The sequence below is a fragment of the Podarcis bocagei genome (genome assembly GCF_964188305.1).
Source record: "Podarcis bocagei genome assembly, chromosome: 2".
Classification (NCBI taxonomy): Eukaryota; Metazoa; Chordata; class Lepidosauria; order Squamata; family Lacertidae; genus Podarcis; species Podarcis bocagei.
The window spans coordinates 77,423,336-77,447,446 of NC_138126.1; the positions used below are offsets into that span (position 1 = coordinate 77,423,336).

General features: G+C 43.1%; 1 protein-coding gene across 10 annotated transcripts in view; it reads left to right on the plus strand.

Annotated features, from left to right (window-relative positions):
* ARHGAP26 (Rho GTPase activating protein 26) overlaps positions 1-22,239 on the plus strand; it is a 205,136-nt gene extending 182,897 nt beyond the window's left edge. For 5 of the 10 annotated variants that reach the window (XM_081179627.1, XM_081179621.1, XM_081179625.1 and 2 more), the window contains 5 exons: positions 5,680-5,727; positions 6,508-6,579; positions 8,520-8,630; positions 14,194-14,285; positions 21,311-22,239. In XM_081179627.1, coding sequence (XP_081035753.1) covers positions 5,680-5,727; positions 6,508-6,579; positions 8,520-8,630; positions 14,194-14,285; positions 21,311-21,399 — 412 coding nt within the window. In that variant the 3' untranslated portion in view covers positions 21,400-22,239. The remainder of the gene's footprint in view (positions 1-5,679; positions 5,728-6,507; positions 6,580-8,519; positions 8,631-14,193; positions 14,286-21,310) is intronic. The other 5 variants (XM_081179628.1, XM_081179629.1, XM_081179630.1 and 2 more) reach the window with 3 other exon arrangements.
* The last annotated feature ends 1,872 nt before the right edge of the window (positions 22,240-24,111 follow it).

The window sequence follows — 24,111 nt, forward strand, 5'->3', positions numbered from 1 at the left end:
CCACTTCCTTTTGTCTACATTATATTTTTATAAAACGAATATTAAGGCTGCCTAGAATAAACCCAGACAGTTGCAGCCCAAAAAACAAAAACAAAACTCACAACAACTGACCTCCATTAAAAACTGTTCTAATCTGGTCAAGAATGTTGTCTTTGTGCCAAATTATGATGTTGATTCTTATGATGGGGATATTTTCCCACAAGAAAATTGGAATGAAGCCACCAGCTCCTTATACACGACCCACTGTGGGTTTTCTTGTCTTTTCTTTTTTTGGACTCCAATGTAGAACACATAAATCTGATGTAAAATTGGGAACAATGGCAATACATTGGCTTCCAGTTCTTCATCCTGTCCAGATGTTGCGCGGACCCCCCTGGTTGAAATTATCAATTTGTCCCTTGACACGGGGACATTCCCAGGGGAACTGAAGGAAGCAGTGGTGCGTCCACTCTTAAAGAAAGCTTCATTAGATCCCTTAGACCTATCCAATTACCGCCCAGTTTCAAATCTTCCATACCTGGGTAAGGTAATTGAGAGAGCGGTTGCTGAACAGCTTGGTAGGTTTCTGGAGGAAACATCGGCATTAGATCCATTTCAGTCCGGTTTCCGTCCTGGTTTTGGGACGGAGACGGCTCTGGTTGCCCTAACAGATGATATCCGTAGACAACTGGATCGAGGCGGGTCAGGACTGCTGATCCTTTTAGATTTGTCAGCAGCCTTTGACATGGTCGATCATGATCTTCTGGACCATCGCCTTGCAGACGTGGGGATACAGGGCATAGCCCGTAACTGGTTGTGCTCTTTTATCTCTGGTCGTGGACAGAGGGTGGCACTAGGGAGGGAAATGTCGTCACGCCACTCCTTGGTGTGTGGAGTGCCGCAGGGCGCAATTCTCTCCCCAATGCTTTTTAACATCTTTATGCGCCCCCTTGCCCAGATTATCCGGAGCTTTGGGCTGGGCTGTCATCAATATGCTGATGACACTCAGCTCTATCTACTGATGGATGGCCACACCAACTCGGCCCCTTACACACTGACCAGATGCTTGGAAGCTGTGGCTGGATGGTTTCGTGGGAGCCGATTGAAACTAAATCCTTCGAAGACAGAGGTCCTATGGCTAGGTCGGGATAGCATGGGGATGAGGGACCAACTCCCTTCTCTTGCGGGGGCCCAATTAGTGCCATTGCCTTCCGTTAAGAGTTTGGGTGTAATCCTTGACGCCTCCCTTTCCATGGAGGCGCAAGTCACAGCAACAGCCAAGGCGACATTTTTCCACCTTCGCCGCATCAAGCAGTTGGTCCCTTACCTTTCCCGCCCCGACCTGGTCACAGTGATCCATGCGACAGTCATCTCCAGGCTTGACTACTGTAACTCGCTCTACGCGGGGCTGCCCTTGAAGCTGTCCCAGAAACTCCAGCGGGTACAGAATGCTGCAGCGAGGCTCCTCACAGCGTCTCTGCCATGGGAGCATATTCATCCAGTGCTTTTCAAGCTGCACTGGCTCCCGGTGGAGTACAGGGTCAGATTTAAGGTGCTGCTTTTGACCTTTAAAGCCCTTCACGGCCTAGGACCCTCGTACCTACGGGACCGCCTCGCCTGGTATGCCCCACGGAGAGCCTCAAGGTCCATAAATAACAACACCCTAGTGGTCCCAGGCCCTAAGGAAGTTAGATTGGCTTCAACCAGAGCCAGGGCCTTTTCAGCACTGGCCCCAACTTGGTGGAACGCTCTGTCTCATGAGACCAGGGCCCTGCAGGATCTGATCTCTTTCCGCAGGGCCTGTAAGACAGAGTTGTTCCGCCTGGCCTTTGGATTGGAGCCAATTTGATTCCCTCCGCCCCCTTTTTCTTTTTTCTTTTCCTTCTCCTGCAATGAGGCTCCATTTTAATATTTTAATGTTCCATTATTTTAATGTTGTATTTTATTTTTGTTTTTAAGTTGTAATCACTCATCTTGTTTTTATTATTGCTTGTAAGCCGCTCTGAGCCTGGCCTTGGCTGGGGAGGGCGGGGTATAAATAAAAAATTATTATTATTATTATTATTATTAAGAAATGCAAGCAAAATGATGCCTGGGCAGTTGGGAGTGAAGCAATGCCATTACTTACATTGCAAGTATTTTGTAGAAAACTATGGACAAAATTCTGGCTTCATTTGAAGCTCTTGGAAAATCTGTCTTTGAAATTTACTCCCAAGTGTTACCAAATTTGGGGGGAATGGGTTTCCAGTGCAAGCAAATAAACTTTGCAGCCACCTTTGGGAGACCACATGGATGAATCTGGGGCTGTACTGAATTATATCTTTTAATGTTTATAATTACTGGGCTTTTGGGGGAGGTGGGGCATGGTATAAATTAAATCATACATTTGCTTAAGAGACAGTACATCTGATTGGATGTAGCCACACATTACTGAAAAAGTCACCAGCATATCTAGTACAGTGGTGCCTCGCAAGACGAAATTAATTCGTTCCGCAATTCTCTTCGTCTTGCGGTTTTTTCGTCTTGCGATGCACGGTTTCCCATAGGAATGCATTGAAAATCAATTAATGCGTTCCTAGGGAAACCGACTTCAGACCAGGTCCGGGGACAGTCTGTCCCCGGACCTCTTCTGAAGGCTGGGGGGGGGGACAAGGGCTTCTCCGCTGTCCGGGGCGATTTAAAAGCCCCTGGGAAGGCAGGCAGGGGGGACAAAGACTTTCGCCCCCTGCCCGCCTTCAGAAGGTGTTCCCGCCCCCCGCCCCACTTCGGAACAGCTTTCCGAAGTGGGGCGGATGGGGCAGGTGTCCCCGCCCCCCCGCCCCACTTCGGAACAGCTTTCCGAAGTGGGGCAGCGGGGCCAGGTGTTCCCGCCCCCCCTCCCCACTTCGGAAGAGCTTTCCGAAGTGGGGCGGCGGGGCCAGGTGTTCCCGCCCCCCCTCCCCACTTCGGAAGAGCTTTCCGAAGTGGGGCGGCGGGGCCAGGTGTTCCCGCCCCCCTCCCCACTTCGGAAGAGCTTTCCGAAGTGGGGCGGCGGGGCCAGGTGTCCCCGCCCCCCCGCCCCACTTCGGAACAGCTTTCCGAAGTGGGGCGGCGGGGCCAGGTGTCCCCGCCCCCCCTCCCCACTTCGGAAGAGCTTTCCGAAGTGGGGCGGCGGGGCCAGGTGTCCCCGCCCCCCCGCCCCACTTCGGAACAGCTTTCCGAAGTGGGGCGGCGGGGGCAGGTGTCCCCGCCCCCACTCCCCACTTCGGAACAGCGTTTTAAAATGCTGGGGGTCGGGAGCGAAGCGCTGCCGACCCCCAGCATTTTAAAATCTCCCCGTGTCCCGGGGAGGTTTTAAAATGCTGGGGGTCGGCAGCGCTTCGCTCCCGACCCCCAGCATTTTAAAATCTTCCCAGGACACGGGGAGATTTTAAAATGCTGGGGGTCTGCAGCGCTTCGCTCCCGACCCCCAGCATTTTAAAATCTTCCCAGGACACGGGGAGATTTTAAAATGCTGGGGGTCTGCAGCGCTTCGCTCCCGACCCCCAGCATTTTAAAATCTTCCCAGGACACGGGGAGATTTTAAAATGCTGGGGGTCGGCAGCGAACGCTTCGCTCCCGCCCGCCAGCATTTTAAGATCGCCCGGGGCAGGCGGGGGGGGAGGCAGGCGGGGGGGGAGCAAAGACTTTTGCCCCCCGCCGGCCTTCAGAAGAGGTCCTCTTCTGAAGGCCGGCTGTGGGCGAAAGTCTTTGCTCCTGACCGCCAGCATTTCCCTATGGGCTTTCGTCTTGCGATGCAAGCCCATAGGGAAATTCGTCTTGCGAAGCGCCTCCAAAACAGAAAACCCTTTCGTCTTGCGGGTTTTCCGTCTTGCGAGGCATTCGTCTTGCGGGGTACCACTGTATTTGTTTTCTAGCATTTTGTGCTCCATGCTCGATAACCATTTTGTTTCTTTTTTGTTTGTGCAGTCATTAGACTCATTTGCCCACACTGCCATTCAATTCAGTTGGATCCCCTTGGATTGTGTTTACAAGCACTCCTGAAGTGATCACACCATTAAGGTCATCATAGCCACTACGATTAAATGGCAGCTTGTCACAAATGAGGCCGATGCCTGTGAAGACAAAACAAGAGGAGGGAAATTGCAATGAAAAAGAAAACAGCAATGAAAAAATGTAAAAGAGTTGGGTATTGAGACACATTTTAACAGTCAAAAAGCCAACATGCAGTGAAGGTAAGTAGGCTTGACCTAGACATATCTGCAACTATCTTCCTAAGGATTAGGCTTCCCATCCAGATTTGGTTCTCAGTGAATGGCTTGTCATCAACTGGCACACCTAGTGAGTGTTTGTGGTGATGTGGAGATACGTTGGAGACTCATTTTCTTAGAAATCTGGTACACGTGTCCTGCTTAGCATCTGGGTGCAATTTTAGTTACCATATAGTAAGAAGCAGCCGTTACTGTGACTAAATGAGAATTCCAGCATTGGTTTGGTGGCTGATCTTCATGTACAGAAGGAAAGTTGGCTGAATGGTAATGTGTGAATGTGTGGGTGTGCTCTGTGTATACAGAAAGTTGCATTATTCCCTCAACGTAATAATGATTCTGTACAGTAGAAAAATCCAAGGGTTTGAAAAAGGGGGAAAAGATCTTAATTATATCCTTTAACCATAACATGTTTCTAAGTAACTGTATATTTTCCTGAGATAAGAATTTTGTCGGTTAAACATTATTCAGAATTAAATAGCTAAGCTTTCTGTGCATATTTACATACTGCTTTCACAGCGATGTATTTGAATACAGGCCAAACCAAAAGCTGTGATAAGCAAAAGACTGCAGTTTCTGGCCTCTGTTAACAGGGATGTGCAATATTTGTAAATTTCTGTTTGAGCCATTTGTGTTTTTTTAAATAAACTTGCTTAAATTTATTATCAGCTGGTGACAATAATCAACTTGAAGTGCACCTTAAATTATTGCTTTAATATGTGCTTTGCAGTGCTGACTTCTCATAAACTTAACTTCCTGGTAGCTTTCTCAACACAGCCAGCTAGAACAGCTAGAAGGTTAACTCTGATCTAATGTCTTTGTGGCATTTGGGAGGGGAAAACACTTCCTCCATCTTCACACTGTGGCACATATCTTCCTTGCAAACCTGTAGTGAAACTTAGGTTTTCGACCAGCCTTCAGCAACTTTGTGCCCTCCAGGGATTGGGACTAAGTACTCAATTTTCTCTAACAAACAGCCATGCTGCCTGAGGATGATGGGAGTTGTAGGCCAATGGCACTTGTAGGGCCACAGATTCCCATTCCTGCTGCACCTGAATATCCATATGGAAAATGCACAAAGCGTTTTGTGGAAAAAGACCTTCCAGCTCAAATACCTATGAACTGATACCATGATCACTGCCTGGAGCTGATGAGAGGGCTCTAGGTTGGGGAAGTGTATGTGTCAACCAGTGATTTGGAGTGCTAGCTTCCCCAAGTTTGGTAAAAAAAGGTTTCTAATTGCCCAGGTCAGATTATTTGGTAGATCTTCAACAGCACAACAGCATGCTTTTTTTGCCTCCTTTCCCAACTCTTTTTCCCCCCTGTTAGAGCTCTAGGATTATAAACCACAAGTATGTAGCAACACTGTAAAATTATCTGAATTCAGTACAGTGCACAATCTCTGTCTTCACTTCTAACAGTGAAAGGAAATACTGTGTTCTCTTCCTTGTAGGAGCTTAATCACTCTACCAGTATGTGCTGTAAACCAATCCCACGTTATGTGAGTAAAATCAAAGAGCTTAAATAATACTGATATCTAAATAACTCAAGATATTATGTTGGTGCCTGATTTACTGTCAATAAAGCAAACATATTTTCAAGAAGCAACAAAACATTTCTTTGTATGTTGGAAGGTCACTAGCCTAAGGAATAAATATATTTTTCTTATTTATATTCACTTCTCCATGCACCAGAAGAAGGGCAAGCCACATGCATTGGTAGAGCACAGGCTTCGCATGCAGGTCTAATCCCCACCATTGCCAGGTCAGGCTGGAGAAAACTGCTATGAAGAAACGCTGGAAAGCTTCTGATACTCCATGCTGTTCTTGGTGGGCTAATGATCTGACTTGGTGTTAGACAGCTCTCCATTTCCCCATGTTGGGCACCGTTTAACACCTGATTCTCTTTGAGAATTTCTGCAATTAATTTCAGAATGAGGCATATACAGTTCCTTCCATTTCGTGTTACTTTTTTCGTCTTTGCAAGTAAACCACACCCATGAGTAATTCTGGCCAGAAAAACAAGACCAGTTTCATAGTTCCATTCAACTCTAAGTAAGGAGAATCTTCATCCAAATGCTTGTCAAAATAGACTGACTGAAAAAAGCTGTTTATGCAGCTTCAGTAATAGAAGACCATTCAGTATACTTTGTCATATATATATATATCTATACACTCTGAAAAGAAATAGACATAGGGCATGCGGAATGGATGGTACAGTGTGTGTGTGAAGATAACATTTCTAAGCATTTTTTTTACCTTTTATTCCCTTTTATTTAAAGGAAAAACGTTCCCTACTTTCACCTTTCACAAACTTTTCACACATCTCTTCATCATGAAAAGGCAGAAGCCAGGTTTGTCTTTTTCTGGCATGATGTTTCTAATTGATCTGTTTATCCATATGTCCCTCAGCAGGGAATTCGCAAGGCCCATATACAAGCTACAATTTAACTGGTGTGTTTTCCATAGAATAAAAATAAATGGTGTGTTATTGCACATAATTGTCCCCTGTGTATGGTTTACCTGCAAGGAAAAAAGATAGCAGAAATGAGTCGAAGCAGCAGGAAGCCATATTAAGACCATACTGAGCATGTGCAGCAGTCTTTACAAAATTCTGAAATCCAAATTGAATGAATGACAAGAAACTAACCCATTGGTGCTGCTCTTCAACCAGAACCAGGTATTCAAAAAACCCCTAAAAGTGGGGTAATATGTTTGAGAGAAGGGGATTTCAAACATTTCTTCACAACATCCTAGCCATTAGTGATAAGCAGTCATAGTTACTTGGATGTTACCCATATTATCCTCAACTGCAAACTGATGGTACTGTAGTAGATGGGTCCTTATTGGAACCTCCTAAACTAGGTTTCTAGTGGTAATTATGATTATAATTCTAATACCCCGCCCATCTGACTGGCTTGCCCCAGCCACTCTGGGCAGCTTCCAACAAAACATAGTGAGACATCAAACATTAAAAGGGGCTGCCTTCAGACATCTTCTAAAAGTCAGGTAGTTATTTATCTCCTTGATGTCTGATGCGATAGTATTCCACAGCGCGGGTGCCACTACCGAGAAGGCCCTCTGCCTGGTTCCCTGTAACCTCACTTCTCACAATGAGGGAACCGCTAGAAGGGCCTCAGAGCTGGACCTCAGTGTCTGAGCTGAACTATGGGAGTGGAGATGCTCCTTCAGGTATACTGGGCCAAGGCCGTTTAGGCTTTAAAGGTCAGCACCAACACTTGGAATTGTGCTCAGAAAAGTACTGGGAGCCAATAAAGATCCTTTAGGGCCGGTGGTAGAGAAATTTGCTGAGCTGTGTACTGAAGTGATAATTGTATTTAGAAATTGTACTCAGATATGTGCCTCTTTTCTTCTATATGAGAAGCCCACTATCCTATCTAAACTGGATAATCAAAGAAGACAGTGTACTACTGCTGGTTGCCAGGAGGGAGAGAGGGAGGACCAAAGTAGCAGGCAGCTTGGGATGGTGTGGGTACAGCAGTGGGATGCAGTATCAAGTGATCTTGATACTGCGCCTGCACCGTGCCAAGCTCTCTGCTGCCTTGCTCCCCCTTCTCTCAGTAACTGGCAGCAGTGCATAGCTTTGGGAAGCAAGGTCAGCAACACAGGCCTTCTCATTGCTACTGACGGAGGGCATGTTAAATGTACTTTTTATTAACACCATCTCAGTGGAAATTCAGTTTTTCATTTCTACCTGATTTATTGTGGGGCAGGGCGGTGGGTTTTGTTGTTGTCTTGTCTTACTGGCATCCCATTTGGAGTGGAAGAGGCAGCACTAGCACTTCTTCCTTGCCATCCTTTTAACAGCATGCTCACTTGGCTTTCCAGCATGCTCATTTACTCCTAAATGTAAACAGGGTATCATTTTTCACGATGCACACACATAGCACCAGAACAAACGGAAACAAAAGTTGTGGGCGTTAGTTGTTTGGAAATGTTGCTAGTTGTTTGGAAATATGAAAAGGTAAGCAGCTGTCTGCAGTGAGGTGGCCTCTGTAGTTTGGAATACTATTACTGAACGAGGCAAAGAGCCAAGTTTGCCAGCCAGGTAATGACAAACCAGGTGTAATGGGGAGGCGTGGCTGTGTGCACAGATGTGTTTGCATGTGGATAAACAAACCTCCAGCCTCGGAGCAATTTTCCGGAGTTCCCAACATTTCCATTTTGTAGTTTCCTCTGATGCTAAGAAAATTTCCCAAGCACCTTAAGTGTGTGTATCTGTCTGTGTTGTGGTTTCCTGTGTCTTGATGAGTTATCCGGTTCTGTCTTGCAGCCCTCAGAATCCAAGTCCAACGTCACCCCTTTCACCGTCCTGGCCTATGTTCTCCGCACCATCCAGCCCTATGCCCACCTCCTCTACGTCCAGCGACTCATCCCCCATCAGGTCTGTTGCAGGTTTGAGGGTTTTGTTTTGCTCAATTAAGTTGCCACTGCTGCTATCATATTTTGCGTTTACAAGCTTCTTTTTCCCTGCGTTGCTTCCTCACTGTGGCCCAGCTTGTTTTAGTTACCAGAGTGTCACAATCCCTCAGCTGCCGTCAGGCATCAGGAAAGGAAACTTTGAAACATTCCATGACCTCCAGAGGAGTGATTGGTTGAGTGATCTAAGCACTGTCTACCTTAGCTTTCTTCTTATCCCAGCTTTGGAGAATCCCCTTCAGTTGTGTTTGACTTTGTTTTATATTTGCCAAATTGCTGGACTTGCTTGATACTCACTAAAACCATCTCTGCAGTAGGTAAGCTTTCATTTCCATTCCCCAAATATGAATAATTTCAGATAAAAAAATGCATTATATCTTTTTTAACCCTGACATTTAACTACAGTCCAGTTTTCCTTTTTTTCAGATTCAGTTGTGTCAGTGAGAATAGAGGGTTTTTGAGGCAGTGAGGTTGTGACGTTTATGAGAACTGGAACATTTAATATAGGTGAATATATACTGACCATTTACAGACATTCAAAAACTGTTTGACCTCTTAAAATTCAGACCCATTCAGCCAAAGAGATGGATATAGTTGCAAAAGACCAATAGTATTACAGTCTTCATTGATTTCCAAGAGTGGTCCTATACATGTCTACTGAGTTCTGTGGGGCTTACTCCCAGGTAAGTAAGTACAGAATGGTAGCCACAAATGTTTGCCCAGCATTGGTTCCCAGGACTTGGGCTATCTTTACTTGAGATGGTGTCCTCTTCTCATTTACAAGCTAACCTTACATTTCAACAACAGTTGGGTAGCCCATGCTAGAAACATTGTTTACTAACAATTTCCGCTGGCTGTAGTTTTTCTAGCAGTTTTAATTCAGCAATAAACTCAAGGAGGATTGTTCAAGTGTACAAAATGCACAGAAAAAGTATCCCACCCCCAATTTTTAAAAATTGCGCAAAACAGTCCAGAGGAAGGGAGTCCCAAGTTGAAAATGAACTTCCTTAGGCCCTGATCCACTTTGGGGGAGAACTGCAGAAAATGCAAGAGCAGTCACAAGGACAAACTCAGCTAATGTATGGTCTCCATGATTGCCAGATGTGTGCCTTGATTAAGATGCCTGCATCCATGCCTTAGTTTACTCTGCACTGCTAGGAACATTTCCCCCTTTTTCAATTCAAAACAAGCAAGCACCACTTCTGGAGCTGCCTTACTGATTCTTACATGAAAGGTGAGATGAACCAGCAAATGAACACATGTGAAAGTGACAGAGCAGATGTGTACAAATCCATCCAACCCTGTATTGATTAGCTTCCACTCAACGTTGAGCCCAAAGCAGGAAGTGCTTCTTTTGATTCTTTGGGCTTGATTCTTTGGGCTTGTTTGTATATTATATTCAAAATACATTTTGTTATATAGCTTTCTTACCTTACACTGACAATAACTGGAGTTAAAACCCCTTTACTAAGTGGCATAGTGTAGGGTTCATGATCATGAAGTTACACTGGACAGAAAACAGTTTTCTTTACAAGCAACCATGGCAGGATGCTCTGTGACAGCGATGGAAATCCACATGCAGTGTGTATTCACGTGTCTGCTACCTGTGTAAAAGTTGTTACAGTAGTTGCTTGTGATGCTGTAATGTGTGCCTAGGATTCATCCTGAAACCTGATTTCAGTATCTGTTCTTCTGAGAATGTGCAGGATGCAATTGACTACTAAGCAACCACAGATATCTCTTTGGATCAGGGACAGAACTTCTGGGCAGCCTTGGCGCCTGGTATTGGTCAAAGGAAATTCATTGCTGTATGTAGCCTTGAAATGGCAACACCCATCCTTACTCTGGAACACAAATGATGAAGACCTCTGCATTCCTTCAGATGTTTGCTAAGCAGTGAAGTTAACATGATGTCTTAAAATTCTTCAGGGATAACCTTGAGTAGGAGCTCTATGCAATCAGCTAATAACCTTGTTCTTTTTCCTTATCTCTCTCTCTCTCACTATCTATCTCTCTCACTCGCTCACTTGCTTGCTTTTTACAGGGATGCATCGTAGACATTATAGTTTATTAACAGGGCACAGAAAAGACACATGCATTCTGGCCAGGGTATGGTAATTTTAATTGGAAGCCACTCACAAGCCTTATATCTGCAAATGTAAATACCCCTACAAGGTGGCTATGTCACATTTTAGTTTTGATACAAGGCTGCATCTAGTGTAACATAATCAGAATTGCTGTCGTTATGAGTCTGGGGTGTGTGCGCACACAAGGGAATCTCTCACTCTTCCCATAAACTGTACAAGGTCACATGGGCAAAACTCGACTGAGTGCTTTTCTGGCCATGTGCCATGCTCAGAGGCAGAAATTAAAAAAAAGAAGAAGCAGCCTGATCAGAAAGATCTAGGGCTCATTAATGCCCTTGGTAATCCAGGCTGGGCTATGAAGGGCACTGCAGCACGAAAGGGAGGGCATTGCAGCACCATACACTGAGATAACAGCAAAGAAAAGAAACCAGGAAAAGAAATGGACCAGGCAGTGGCAATTTATTGTTCAAAGCTGTTCTTGTAACTTGTATTAATTACCAATTAATGCACTGTCTTCCCCTGTGGACCCCCGCCCTGCCGGCTTTGCTTCCCATCTCCCTAAACTGTGTTTAATGTCTCTGTGGAGTTCCCCTTCTCATTTGTTTTCGTTCCTGCGGGTGTTCTACAAATCCAGACAAACCGCTTGACCCAACATGTTGGTTTCATGGAGCACATAAGCCATAATTGCTCATAGTGACTTAAGTAAAATGTTGTATCCTGAACATTTTTGGGGAGGGGCCCTTCATGGAAGACTCTTGAATGCAAGGTTCATATTAATTAATTTCCACACACAAACATATTGCAATGAAATGTTTTCAGGTGTTATGTTTTCCCATTATTTGTTGAATCCATCTGAATGCAAAATACTGCTTTTGATTATCATATTCCTGTTAATGTGGTCTTCAAACAGGAATCCTAAATTGAATGTTCTGTGTAAGACTTTTGTTGTTGCCGAGGTGTGGTGGGTAAGATTCCATTAGAGAATTTGTGGGATGAGGAAAAAATTCTAAATAAGTGTGTCTTGTTCCTGGTCTCAAAGCTTTGAACAGGAAACAAGAGGGAAGCCTGCAATTGTCGCAATCTCTTTACATAACTAGATGTTTTTCTTGGAAATGTTTTTAGTAAAGTGCCTCCTTCTGAAATTGCCTCCTTGTGAATTTTATACACAGTTTTGAGGCACTGAATGATTTGGTCCTAGTCATTAAGTAGTGCTGGGTGGGTTAGTCTTCCATTCATTAGGTTTGGATTTACAGACTTTGTAACAATCACTGGACATGTTCAGTATGTAGCTTTCTGTTCCTAACATTCATTCACACTAATATATTTTTACTCTGCTGTTATGCCATGTGCTTGAGTGATTGTGTGCATTAAAACATCAGTTTTTATATCTAATCAATGGGAAACTGCAGCAGTTGAATTTAAGGCTCTTAACCATCTTGATAATGTTTACAAAGATAAAGTATCACTAATTAGTGCCAGAAAAAGACTAGGGTTTTTTCATAGTTTATTCTCAATTTAGACAAGAACCAAACAAGATGTGTTGTTAACATACACTTCTTTTTTTAAGCATCCACTAGTGGTGATAATTATTGTGATCACAGCAGGGAAAGAGGGAGAATTTAACCATATTCTCAGATGACAATCTTGCCTGAAATATATTATTTGCATTAGGAGGAGATCCCCCATTGACCTTCCTTCTAGTTGAAACACTTGATAGATGATTAGATGGAGGTTCTGCTTAACTAGAGTTAATATGCAATAATTGTTGGCTGCTTTAACAAACTTCCGTTGTAGATCTCCTGATCTGGATTGGAATGAAACTTCTCTACCATTTTCTAACATTAATTATGCTGCTGTCCAGGTGATCTGATTTTCCCTTTATGCATTTGTCAGCAAAGGATGTTCAAAGACTGTAAAGGCGCTCAAATTTAACAACTGTGCTTTTTGCTAATGGGGAAAAAAATGCTGTGTTAACGCATTCAGTCAGGCATATGGCTAATCTGCAAGGAGGAAAAAAATAAATATCAGAAACCAATGGAAGGAATTGTGTGTATCCAAATTCCAGAACAAAAGGTTTTTCAGTGGAAAATGGGGGGGGGAGTAAAGTATGGGACATTTCTCAACCCAAGAAAAACTAATAAAATCAATAATAATAATAATAATAATAATAATAATAATAATAATAATACCTCTGAGCTCTCTGGTGGATTATATTACTTGCTGTTTAGCTGTCCAGTTGTCCTTTAAAATGCAGATTAATCATACTGGTCAATGCCCTCTAAGCAAAAGGGCATTTAATGCTTTTGGTTTTAATGTCTCTCTAACGTGACTGAGAAAACAGGGCTTAGAAGCCTCTTCTTGAAAGGGGTCACCTTCTGCTAGCTCCCAGTTACAGTTAGGAAGCTGCCATAGCTCTACCATCCAGAGTGCCTCATCTAGACGCCATCACTTTCACTCAAGCTTTTTTGACTGGGTGAAATCCAAAAACTGTCACAGCAGCAACAGTTAACTGCTGCCGGACCAGGAGCATTGTTGGGGAAAATGTGTCTCATTCTCCCACTCTTCCCCTGAGGGAAAGTGATCACTCATGGGGCAGCATGTCCAGGGCTTAAACTAGCAGCTGCCACTCCAGATTGATGATGCTTTATTTCTCAAGCCTCTGTAAATGTGAGTAGGCAGGACTGTGGTTTGTGGCATGGAGGTTCCACTGCAGGTAAATCACTATAGGAAAGGCTTCCTCGGGGTTGGAAATTTGCATTGTACTGTTCAAGCAGATGGAGTCTTGGAACTGAGCTAGAGAGAAAAATTACCAACAAAACCTCAGTTCAAATGATTTACAATGCCAGGGAAAGATTGCTAGCAGAGTTTGGTTACATCAGCCTCAACCAGGAGCCAGGCCTCTGGATTATGTTTCTTATCAGAAACTCTCTCCCTCACACACACAAAGTTTTTCCAGCTGACTCTTTAGAGTTGATTCCTTTTCTCTGCCTCTAATTTAAAAAAAAAAATTGCCCATCACTCCCTGACATAGTATTGCTCATTCCATTGGGCAACCATGGGCTTCCCTTGGTCCCAAATGCAGCAGTTAATGTTGAAAATCCAAAATAACGAAACTTGGTTTTGGAGAAGAAATGTTACCCCATCCACACCCTTCTCTCTCTCTCTCTCTCTCTCTCTCTCTCTCTCTCTCTCTCTCTCTCCCCCCCCTCTCTCTCATCCTCTAAATATGCTTGGTGTTATCTTGAATATTATTCCTTTTATCTTTCCCTTGGCCTGTGTTTCGTCTTTTCCTCCACATTTTGCCATCTGGCAGTTTTGATCCACGTTTCAAGGATTTTTCAGGAGAAATGCTTTAGAAATAGTCAAGTCTGCAAACACACATGCAAAGAAAACATGTGCAAACCTTCCTGCGTGCTGATTCTTTTGTTATTATTTTTGCAGTTCTCCATTCCGCAGAGCCAGAGCACTCTATGCTTGCAAAGCAGAGCACGACTCAGAACTCTCCTTCACTGCAGGCACCATATTTGATAATGGTGAGTATCCATGTGTGGCCAGTCCTACATAATACAAAGAAGAGTGAATGGTGATTTCTCAAGAGAGAAGGCTTGTGTTTCCCATTGAGTAATCTAAAAGGGAAGGTTTGTGTTTCCCACTGAGTAATCTTAAGACTTCATCCTGTTACAAATGGTGATACAGACTACATCTTTCTGACCACTTGATGTTTACTAATTGGGAACATATGGTCTAAAAACTATATGTTGCGCACCAGTTTGTGCATCTTTGGGGTTGCAAGGGTAAATACTTAATTGAACCCAAGGAGGAGAGAGAGTTGCTGGCACAGGGCCATTATGGTGGGAAAATGGGGAATAATTAGCAGGAGAAAACTTGGTTAATTTTGTGGATGTTGAAATTTGTAAAGCTCTAGTCAACCACATAAGTATTTGGCTGTATTTCTAACTGCAGGTTGTCAGTTCAGTTAATATTGAAGAGATTTCAGTTGCATTGATAATAATATACCAGCGATACCAGCCCAGTTCATTCAACATGGGTAGGTTAGCAGTGTCATCTTTTTCCATACCTGCTAATGGGTCAGTTGGTCAGGATTAAAAGACTTACTGAAAATTACCAAATGGCTGGTGGACAAACCAGGTGTAGCTGTGGGTTTGAGGACAGAGACTCTTAACAGGTTTAAGGGAGGAAGAGTGCCAAGTTTAGGAGCTGGGAGAGAAGAAGTGGCCATAATTTACCATTTTTGCAAAAATGAAAGATGCTGAAGAAGAGAATGAATTTATTTATAAGACTGCAAGCTTCAGATAGAATTCTTGGAACTCTCTGCTGATTAGTAGCCTGCTCTCCCCTGGCTCTTAGGCATACAGAAAAGCAGAACAAATAGAGAAAGGCTGTTTATATTGAACAAACAGTGGTTGCTAGATAAAAATCAGCTGGGCCACACTGAGAGACAACTTGCATAATATCCACTAGATTCAAATAAGTTGTTGTGTGCACGGAATGAGGTCCACTCAGCGCAGTGGGACTCCCCCCCTTCTGCCCCCACGCCTCCTAAATATGCTGTGAAAGGTTGGGGGGAACCCAGAACAGGTTGGGGGATGAGAGGAGAAGCGAGTCTTGTGCAAATGGATCTCATTTCATGCCTAGTTACCTCACTTGGGACTATGTTGCAGTCGACCTACTGAATGTGGCAAAATGCATTTTATAATTGCTGCATTAAGAGAAAACACTTTTAAAATAGCTTTCAACAAGACAAATATCATGTCAAATGAAGCACATTTTTTTATTTGCCATACTTTTTCAACTTGGAGCTATAATCTTGCGTGAGAGTTAGCAAGTCAAACTAGCTATGTTAGTCTGCTTCTCATTAGTCAAACTGAGCGTATGTAGCAAAAGAGAGAGCCCCACCTCTTCTGCATACCCTGAACCTCTGCTATCTGACAAGACACAGCATAAGCTCTATGAGAATCCCGTCTCTGGCCAGGAGAAAAGCAGCCAATTTTTCACATTCAGTGGTAACAGTGGTTCATTATTTCATGCTCTTTGTTTCATTTGCTCAAATCACCGTGCATAGGAGTACCTTTCCCTCCCTAGGTTCAATAATAATCATAATAATAGCTATATTGGCATGTAGAATGACAATTTGCCAACTACAGAGTTGATTAACTTAGATCTCTAATTTTTGCAAAAGTTTTTAACCCTATCACACCAATGAAGTATTTGTAAACCTCCTTATGTTTTTAATGCAGTGAAAGGTGCAACAGAATTTCCTTCCATTCTTTTGGCTCAGTTTTATTTATTTATTTAAGCCTGCCATATGATCACAGCAAAGATGGGCAGACTATTCAGTGTTGCTTCCCGCATTTAAATAACTCAGTAGGGGGCTGTATACTTTATACAGTGTATCTTATTGTTGTAGTGGCGGCTTATAAATGTCAGGATTGAGGGCCTTTCCGCACTTACCATTTATAGATGATGGGTCCGTCATCACCCCCCCCCCATTTTTGGCATGCTGCCAAACAACATGGTCATTATTCAGCTAGTATTCAGCTAGTATAATGTACCAAATGTTGTTGTTTTTCATTTGTGTGGCATCCTCAGTTTCTGAGTAGGAGGGGTTGGAGGTAGTTTAAGAGACATCAGGGTCATGCCACATCCCTCCAATGAATGCGAACTTCCAGTTTGCGAGCTGATTTCAGGGGAAAGAAGATATGGCAGATAGAGATCATGGTACTGTCCATGGCAGCAACCATTAGCTGCAGGGGGGGGGGAATCATCATAATTGTAAGGTTTGCCATAGCTCAGGCAAACATGTAGTTCTTCTTCTAATCTTCTCTACTCCAACAAGAGTAGAATCCCAGAATACTGGGTATTAAATCCCCCCCTCAAAAAAAGCCATGAAAGGTCTGTCTCCATATGCATACTCATAACGCCAACATTTACTGACTGGAGGAACATGAGGGTAAGTAGGTGGTGTGACTACTATAGCCACAGAACTTTTCTCAATTCAGGAACAAGCAACCATTACTGTAGAAAGGAAGCAGGACTTCACTGCACTAGCAGATGGTCACAACAGGGTATCACACAATATAATTTCACAGCCACTTGTTTCGATACCATAGACGAAGTGTAGCTCAATCAACAGAGCATGAAACTCTACATCTCAGGGTCATAGGTTTGAGCCCTACATTGTTCAGAAGATTTCTGCATTGCAGGGGGGTTGATGAGATTACCCTCATGCTCCCTTCCAACTCTACAACGATGATTCTATGATGCACCAGTTTTTCATTGCCATAAGCTCTTGAATGAGCATTAATTCTTGTATCCCTGAAATACTGCCTCTTTTGGAGGATTCGGCCAGAACAGTATAAAGCATTGGCAACAAGTGCCTCCTTCCCTTTAAATCATTTACACAATCTCTCTAAATGTTTCACTGCCTTCCTTGGTTTAACTGCAAAATTTCATCCTCCCCTCTTACCATCTTCCTTAGAAGCTGAGGTTTTCTGCCTGTGGTGGGGGACATTAAAGCTAAATACTGTTTAAAAAAACCAAAAGAACCCTTACATGTTGAGAATACTAACAAGGATTATACAGATGACCTTCTCCTATACAGTACAGTGGTGCCTCGCAAGACGAAATTAATTCGTTCCGCAAGTCTCTTCGTCTTGCGGTTTTTTCGTCTTGCGATGCATGGTTTCCCATAGGAATGCATTGAAAATCAATTAATGCGTTCCTTGGGAAACCGCCTTCAGACCAGGTCCGGGGACAGTCTGTCCCCAGACCTCTTCTGAAGGCTGGGGGGGGACAAGGGCTTTTCTTCCCACCCCCAGCATTTTAAAAAACCCCGGGACAGCGGAGGACTTCTCCGCTGTCCGGGCGATCTTAAAATGCTGGCGGGCGGCATTTTAAAATCGCCCCGGGACAGCGGAGGACTTCTCCGCTGTCCGAGGCGATTTAAAAGCCCCTGGGAAGGCAGGCAGGGGGGACAAAGACTTTTGCCCCCCGCCAGCCTTCAGAAGAGGTCCTGGACCTCTTCTGAAGGCGGGCGGGGGGCGAAAGTCTTTGCTCCCCCCCGCCTGCCTTCAAAAGCCCTCCGGGACAGGCAGGCAGGGGGGAGCAAAGACTTTCGCCCCCCCGCCCGCCTTCAGAAGGTGTTCCCGCCCCGCCACCCGGCTTCGGAGCACCGTTCCGAAGCTGGGCGGAGGGGGCAGGAGTTCCCGCCCCGCCGCCCGGCTTCGGAGGAGGTCCGAGGACAGTGGGGAAGACGCGCTGCGCTTCCCCGCTGTCCCGGAGATTTCCCTATGGGCTTTCGTCTTGCGAAGCAAGCCCATAGGGAAATTCGTCTTGCGAAGCGCCTCCAAAACGGAAAACCCTTTCGTCTAGCGGGTTTTCCGTCTTGCGAGGCGTTCGTCTTGCGAGGTACCACTGTATCCTAAATATAATAATGGAACAATGTGGAAATCAATTGAAAGGATAATAAAAAACCAATTGCATTAATCATTTTAATACAAACATGTAAATTTGACTAAGGCTGTAAGAAGAGACTGTCTGGAGAGAGAAACTGTAGAATGCAGAATTCGCCTACAAATATAAAATATACACAAAAATGAGGTAAATCGCATACATTCCATGGGGTACAAATGAAATGAGAAATGTAACGAAAGATGGAGAGTCAAGTAGCTGCTCAAGAATTGTCGTTAACAAAATAAAAAGAAGAGGGACCAGGCAGTTCAGTAAGGACTATGCAGATATTACATGGGAGGAGAAAATATTAGCAGTTACGGCAATGCAATGAAAGATGCCTTTTTCCCTTAGGGTAACATTCACCTGTATTAGTGCCCAGGGCCTGAAAGTTAACCCCGGGCCTGAAATAGATTCAGATTGATTGATTGATTTAGGATGCAGTTTATCCAGGAATAATCCCATTGACCTGAATTGGGATTTACCTCTATGTAGACATGCATAGGATTGTGTAGCTAATACCAGTACATACAGTTTCCCTGTTGACACCCCTATAAATTTAGCCATGTGTATAAGACAGATCCAGCACAAATGAGCCCACATAATTTACTGATGTATTTTGAGGTGTCACATAACTTCCTTAATGCTGATATTTTAAAAACTTTTCCTAAGATACGCATACTGTTTCCTCTTAAAAAGTAAATTTGTATTCCGAGTCTGAGAAGGAAATTCCAGACCAGGCTTCCTCAAACTCAGCCCTCCGAGACTATAGTTCCCATCATCCCTGACCACTGGTCCTGCTAGCTAGGGATCATGGGAGTTGTAGGCCAAAAAATAACTGGAGGATCAAGTTTGAGGAAGCCTGTTTCAAACGAACCTAGAGGTCTATTGTTCTCAAGTGCCTCATTGTTTTGCTTGTTTAACCATTAGAGGGACTTTGATGTTCAGTTTTGAAATAAAATGTCTTGAATTTTGTAGAGAAACGTATACTAACTCAAATTCCTCTTGCTCCCCAACCCAATCAATATACAAGCATTTTCCTTGTCCTCATACACATTAGTGGACTAGAACAAAATGAGAGAGGGATATAGAGTATGAATAAGTAAAAGCAACCTTAATACTAACCATTCTAGTTATAATAAATCCATTGTCATTGTAAGGTTGCTATTTGTGTTAAATTTTGATAACATTTTGAAAACCTATGCAATCGGGTGAGGAGGAAATAATATGGTGGGATTCCTACCATGGTTGCTGCCTTCAGTTCCTTCAAGGAAGGGCATGATAAAAAGTAAGGAGGAGGAAGAGAACTATTACTATTACTTTGCTGGCCTCTCATCTCTTGGCATAAAATCATGTTCAAATCTACTCAGGCAGTTTTGTGTTTCATTTGATAGATTAATCTAATCCCCAACCTCAGATTTAGGTATGGAACCAAATACAGCCAACCCCTGTTTTAGGCATGACCAATATGTGTACAATTGTGCAAACACACACAGCGCCAAACCCAGAATTCACCCAGAAACGTCATAAAAGATGTCACTAAAAGGGTGGAATGGAAGTGGGGTAGGAGTGGGGCAGGGAGCAGAATGGGGTGTTTAAATTGCACATGATTGCACGTGGGTGAGCAACTCAAGTTCAAGTGCCACACTTTTGCTGTTAACTTTTTACTTGCTCCAAAGTATATATATTGGTAGCATTATTTTGTGGAAGTTTGGCATGGAACCCACGCTACCCTAAACATCTTTTTGCAGGGGGGAGGAGTTATCTCGGAGCATGCTTCATGGTGCTTGGCTGTCCTCATGTCTATTGCCAGCTTAGAGTTTAAATCAGTAAAGGAAACGCTTTGCCAGAGTCGAGCATAGGAAATCCCATTAATGAGCAAGCCAGAAAGAGAATAAGTGCATTAATTTTCTTAAGTATTGAAGGTTATCTTTCCAGATTTTTTCTCCCCATAAAGCCCTGTTCAGTCCCAAGAGTGGCTTTTGCATTATCTGCACAGAAACAGCAATGGCCTCTTGATAATACTTCCTTCCTTCTTCCTTCCTCCTCCTGTGAGCTAGAATGTATGACCAGGCTTATGTAACCCTGTTGTCATCACGATGGCTTTCACAAACAGGAATATAGTTTCCTAATGTCTGTTAACTACATAAACATAGAGAGCTTAAAAAAAGAAAAGGGTGGGGAGGGTGGGGACAAGGAGATTGTGGGAATGAATTCTAGGCAAGATAATATGGAAGGAAATTTTAGGCTGAGGAATAGGCCACAAGGGAAGAAAGATGGAATTTGAAACCTCAGCACTACAGAAAAGGGAAATGAGCAAGGGGAACCATAAACATTTAGACTCTTCAGCAAGAGAAGGGAGAGAGATGAAGCCAGAGACTTTAACCCCTTAGTCCTTGCCTCCTACTGAAGCAAAGCGTAAATGCATATGTATGTTTGATCATATCCATTGTCACTCTCACTACTACTTTTCTTTTCCTGCTCCTGTGTAATCTGCAATCACAACAGTGATTGTAAACACTATAGAAGTCTCTCTGTTAACACAGGATGTGGCACTTCATAGTATTCTGGGAGAGAGGGATTTTTTTGGCCGGGGGTGGCTATATCCCCTTGAGGATGAAGTTGCTGGACACTAGGGGTAGAAACTGGAATGTTGTCTGACCAATAAATGTTCTGTTCTTCCTGGTAGATTCAGGGTAGTCTGGTTCATTCTTCAGTAGTGCCCTCTTCTCTCTGTTAGCTGATTTATGGATAGGGTTAGGCAGAGACATCCAGGGATGTCTCTCAACTATCTTCCTCACTCTTTCTTAACCTTTTATTATTTAGTCATAAAGGTAATAGGGTTGCTAAGTTGCTGTTTGGGGTTGGAAAGTACACTGTGCAGGCATGTTATGTGGAGCCCCTCCTCTCAGAGGAAGACTTAATTGGAGGATAACCCTTTCTTTCTGTGGCCAGGAGGAGGATCCATCCCAGTGAGGAAACACTCCTACGGCCAGGAAGAACAGGAAATATAAAAGTTAGTCAACATTCTAGTTCTATTTTAAAGTTTCGGATTTATAGACTTAATAACCTTCAACTCTCTTCTCAGTTCATCCATCTCAAGAGCCTGGCTGGTTGGAAGGAACCTTGAACGGAAAAACAGGATTGATCCCTGAGAACTATGTGGAGTTTCTATAACTATGGACCCATTCACACACAACATTGCTGAGCTTTACATGGTATCCATGACAACTGCCGATTAGAGTATTGTAGATCATTTGCTGTTTGCCACTGTGAAAAGAAAGGTGAAGGACTCTGGTGCCTGTTCAGATGAATGTTTATGTAAATAATGTATGTTGCTCCTTATGTAATGCATTGTTTGTACAAAGACACTGCAGGAAATGGTGGATGTGAAAGGGGGAGGGGGAGGAACTTCAGCAGAAATTGTTCCGCTCTTCTACAAAAGGTGCACCCACTTTCTAAATTGTGTTTTGTTTTAGAGGGCACGATATTAGCAAGGTGTGTGTGTAAATGTGGCTTAAAATGATTGCTTGATACCAAGCCCCATTTAACTGGAATTACTTGCACAAAATCACAAAAAGTCATTGCGGGTGCCCTCTCGGGTAACACCCAGGGAATGCTAGATGAACAAAAATTAGACCCCCTGCGCTTTCCTCTAGCTGTCCAAAATAAACCTCCTTGCTTGGAGGAAACCATGTCTGTTCCTTTTATCTTCAGAAGGTGAAAATAATGTTTATGTACATCAACACTAATGGCTTTCCTCTGCAGAGATTAGCCATCCTGGACAGCAATCAACACATAAATAATTCCAATAATGAGAACTGCTTCACTACATAGACCAAAAGCAATACAGCAGTTGCATTGCAGTAATGCTTTTAACTTTTTAATGTCCAAGCAAGACACACAACAGAATCTGAATGTTTTTCCAGAGTGTGTGTAGCAACTGTGATCCCCAAAAATATCCATTAGCAATATGAAGAATATAATGTTTTGGACCAAAGTTCATAAAGGCTTTTTTTTTTAAAAAGCAACAACAACAGAACAGCTAAGACTAAAATATCTGCAATCTCTTCAAACAGGAATTTCCTTCTTGGAGGTCAAGGAGTCGCTTTTGTAGAATAGCACATAGACTGACTTGCTGTCCTTCTCTTGTCACTTACTAGCACAAATTTGTAGAAACAATCATCCAAAGCCTATTGTGCACTTGGGCCTTTCCTATTTCTTTGATGTGGGCAGCTTCTGTCATTCACAGCAATACTTTCTGTCATTATGTCCCTTGCTTGCTTTGTAGCCTGGTGTGTGTGTGTGTGTGTGTGTGTGTGTGTGTGTGTGTGTGTGTGTGATACACGGGGCGGGGAACCTTTAGCATTAAGGATGCCACTGAATTACAACTATCATCCTTGCCCATTGGCAACATCTCAAGAGCCACAGGTTCCCTTCCCCTCCTCTACACAGTCACCTACCTTAGAATTTTGTATTTATTGTGCAGTTGAGTGAAAAATCTGGAAAACACACATATATGAAGTATTAGGATTGATGTTTTCACCTATTCATTGATGCCTTTCAGTAATGCCTTTCTCAGTGAAATACCTGTTTTGGGAAAGATGCACCCTTTTCCTAAATTGCTCTCAAGTTACTTTCCATATTGTCTGCATAGCTGTAGAATTTACACTTAATGACATGATTTGAAAGCCAAACTTTTCAGACACCATGCTTCTTCTTCTTCTTTGCTTTAAAAAGAAATAGAAAGTTTTGACTGTGTTCAGATGAAATTGAAAAGTTGGCCCACTTGCAGAAGTAGAAAGACTGGCACTTCCTGGTGAATTGTGGTTCCCCTGCCCCACGCCCCAGCTGCTGTACTATCATATTTCAGTGGCCATAGACTTCTTCTGCTTTAAAATGTTTGTGTGCTTTTTTAATTTAATCTTAAATTTCTGAGTGTTCACATTGCTGTATGTTTCACTGACTGTTTTGAATTTGAGATGTAAATATGATGATTTGAAATATTGTGAAGTAAAGTTTTTATATATTCTGATTTTTAACAGAAGTGTAATAAACTAGGTATTCAGTCACCATTTAAACATATTTAACAAGAGGTGCAGAGGCAAGCACAAATCTACACACCGATGTTAGAGAAAATGACTTTTCCTGGTCTCCTTCATTTTGGCACCTATAGCTGGCAGCAGCTTTTGCACATCTTCCATTTTTGTTAATATTTTTAGGCATCTTTGAAGGAGCGTAGTAAGTGTATTTTTCTATTGTGTTTTGTTCATTTTGAAGCTCTAGTGTTTATTGAACAAATAATACACGTATTGAATGCAATATTTCATCTCTGGGGTTTTCCTTAAGAGTTCATCTGAGCATTAAACTGTGGTTAATCTTAACATTATTGAAACAAGCCAGCTCCATTGCTTGACACTGGCTTATTTCTACCAAACCATAATTATGATCAATCACAGTTTGCTTGATTTGACAACATGACAAGCTGTAGTTAATCAAAAGCAGAAGAGAGAATTTTTGAACTTCTTGTTTCTGTATGGCAGCACAAGTGTCTGAAGCCTCCATACGCCTGCTCCTCCTATCCATGGTTTATTGTGACGTCTGAGCCAGCTAACACTCTCTCTTGTGCTCTTTTAATAAGCAAGCACACAGCCGTGCAATCTCTGATGCTATAACTAGTGTATTTATTTTTTATTTTTTTGAAATTCTCTACCAAGCTGCTTTTATTGCTGCTGGGAGATAAGTGCAGGTACTTGTATTCCCTGCTCCCAATACATCAGCCCACTTATTTTCAGGTGGACATAATTGAGAGACTACCCTTACTATCCCTATGATTCTGATTCTTTTTTCCCCTCACACTTCAAACACTATGCATTGGGGGTAAAAGCA